The sequence below is a fragment of the Gekko japonicus genome, unplaced genomic scaffold (genome assembly GCF_001447785.1).
Source record: "Gekko japonicus isolate JY-2015 unplaced genomic scaffold, Gekko_japonicus_V1.1 scaffold34454, whole genome shotgun sequence".
Lineage (NCBI taxonomy): Eukaryota > Metazoa > Chordata > Lepidosauria > Squamata > Gekkonidae > Gekko > Gekko japonicus.
In genome coordinates, this window is record NW_015220804.1 from 1 (window position 1) to 1,080 (window position 1,080).

A 1,080-nucleotide genomic window follows, 5' to 3' on the forward strand; every position below is an offset into this window, starting at 1 on the left:
CATTAGAAGCCCTCCCACTGTTGACCTTAATAATTGCTTTGATGAATCAAGATAATAAACATTAGATATCAATTACCAATGTTTGTTTCCTGTCATTGTTCTATACCAGCTGCAAGCAAAAATGATAAAAGAGAATCACACTGCATTATCTGACTTCATTTTTGTTGGATACTCTGACCACCCAGTTCTGCAGATGTTGCTGTTTGTGGTGTTCCTACTGATCTACGTGAGCATCATAGCTGGAAATGGACTTATCATTTACATTATAGTGACTGATCCTACCCTTGATACCCCAATGTATTTCTTTTTGAAGAGCCTGGCCTTTCTGGAGATCTTCTACACCTCAGTCACCCTTCCAAAAATGCTGGTCAATTTTGTGGCACAAAACAGGACCATCTCATTTGTTGGCTGTGCTGCCCAGATCTACTTCATAATTTTCCTTGGAGGCACAGAGTGTTTCCTTCTGGCTGCCATGGCATATGACCGATATGTGGCCATATGTAACCCTCTGCATTATAAACTCATAATGCACAAAGAACTCTGTTTAGGACTTGTTACAGGGTCATTGACCATCAACATGCCTGTCCATATAGGACAGACATACCTACTGTTTACCTTGCCCTATTGTGGCACTCGTGAAATTAACAACTTCTTCTGTGATATCCCACCTGTGCTGGAGTTGGCCTGTGCAGATACCTTTGCAAGTGAAGTTTACCTGGTTGCAGTCACTGCTCTTATCCTAATCCTCCCCTTTTGCCTTATCTGTGCCTCTTATGTCAAAATCATCTCTGTAATTCTGAAGATGCCATCTGTTGAGGGTCAGAAGAAAGTGTTTGCCACATGCTCCTCACACCTTATTGTGGTATCTCTCTTCTATGGCTCAGCAACTATTGTCTATGCAAGTCCCAGGTCAAAAGAGACATTGATTGTGAACAAGCTGCTTTCTTTGTTCTACACCATTTTGATTCCTATGTTTAACCCCATCATCTATAGTCTGAGAAATAGAGAAGTTAAGGTTTCCTTGAAAAAAATGTTTAGAAAGTGTCAGCCTGGTTATATCTCACAGGGTTGTTGAGACGA

The 1,080-nt window shown here is 41.0% G+C and overlaps 1 protein-coding gene across 1 annotated transcript; it reads left to right on the forward strand.

The window, feature by feature from the left end:
• Positions 1–121: 121 nt before the first annotated feature.
• On the forward strand, positions 122–1,075 carry LOC107125275 (olfactory receptor 10AG1-like). The gene has a single exon (XM_015428718.1). The coding sequence runs from the start codon at positions 122–124 to the stop codon at positions 1,073–1,075; it is 954 nt and encodes a 317-aa protein (XP_015284204.1).
• The last annotated feature ends 5 nt before the right edge of the window (positions 1,076–1,080 follow it).

Coding starts and splice junctions, on each gene's coding strand:
- LOC107125275 (XM_015428718.1), top strand. CDS start 122: ATGATAAAAGAGAATCACACTGCATTATCTGACTTCATTTTTGTTGGA.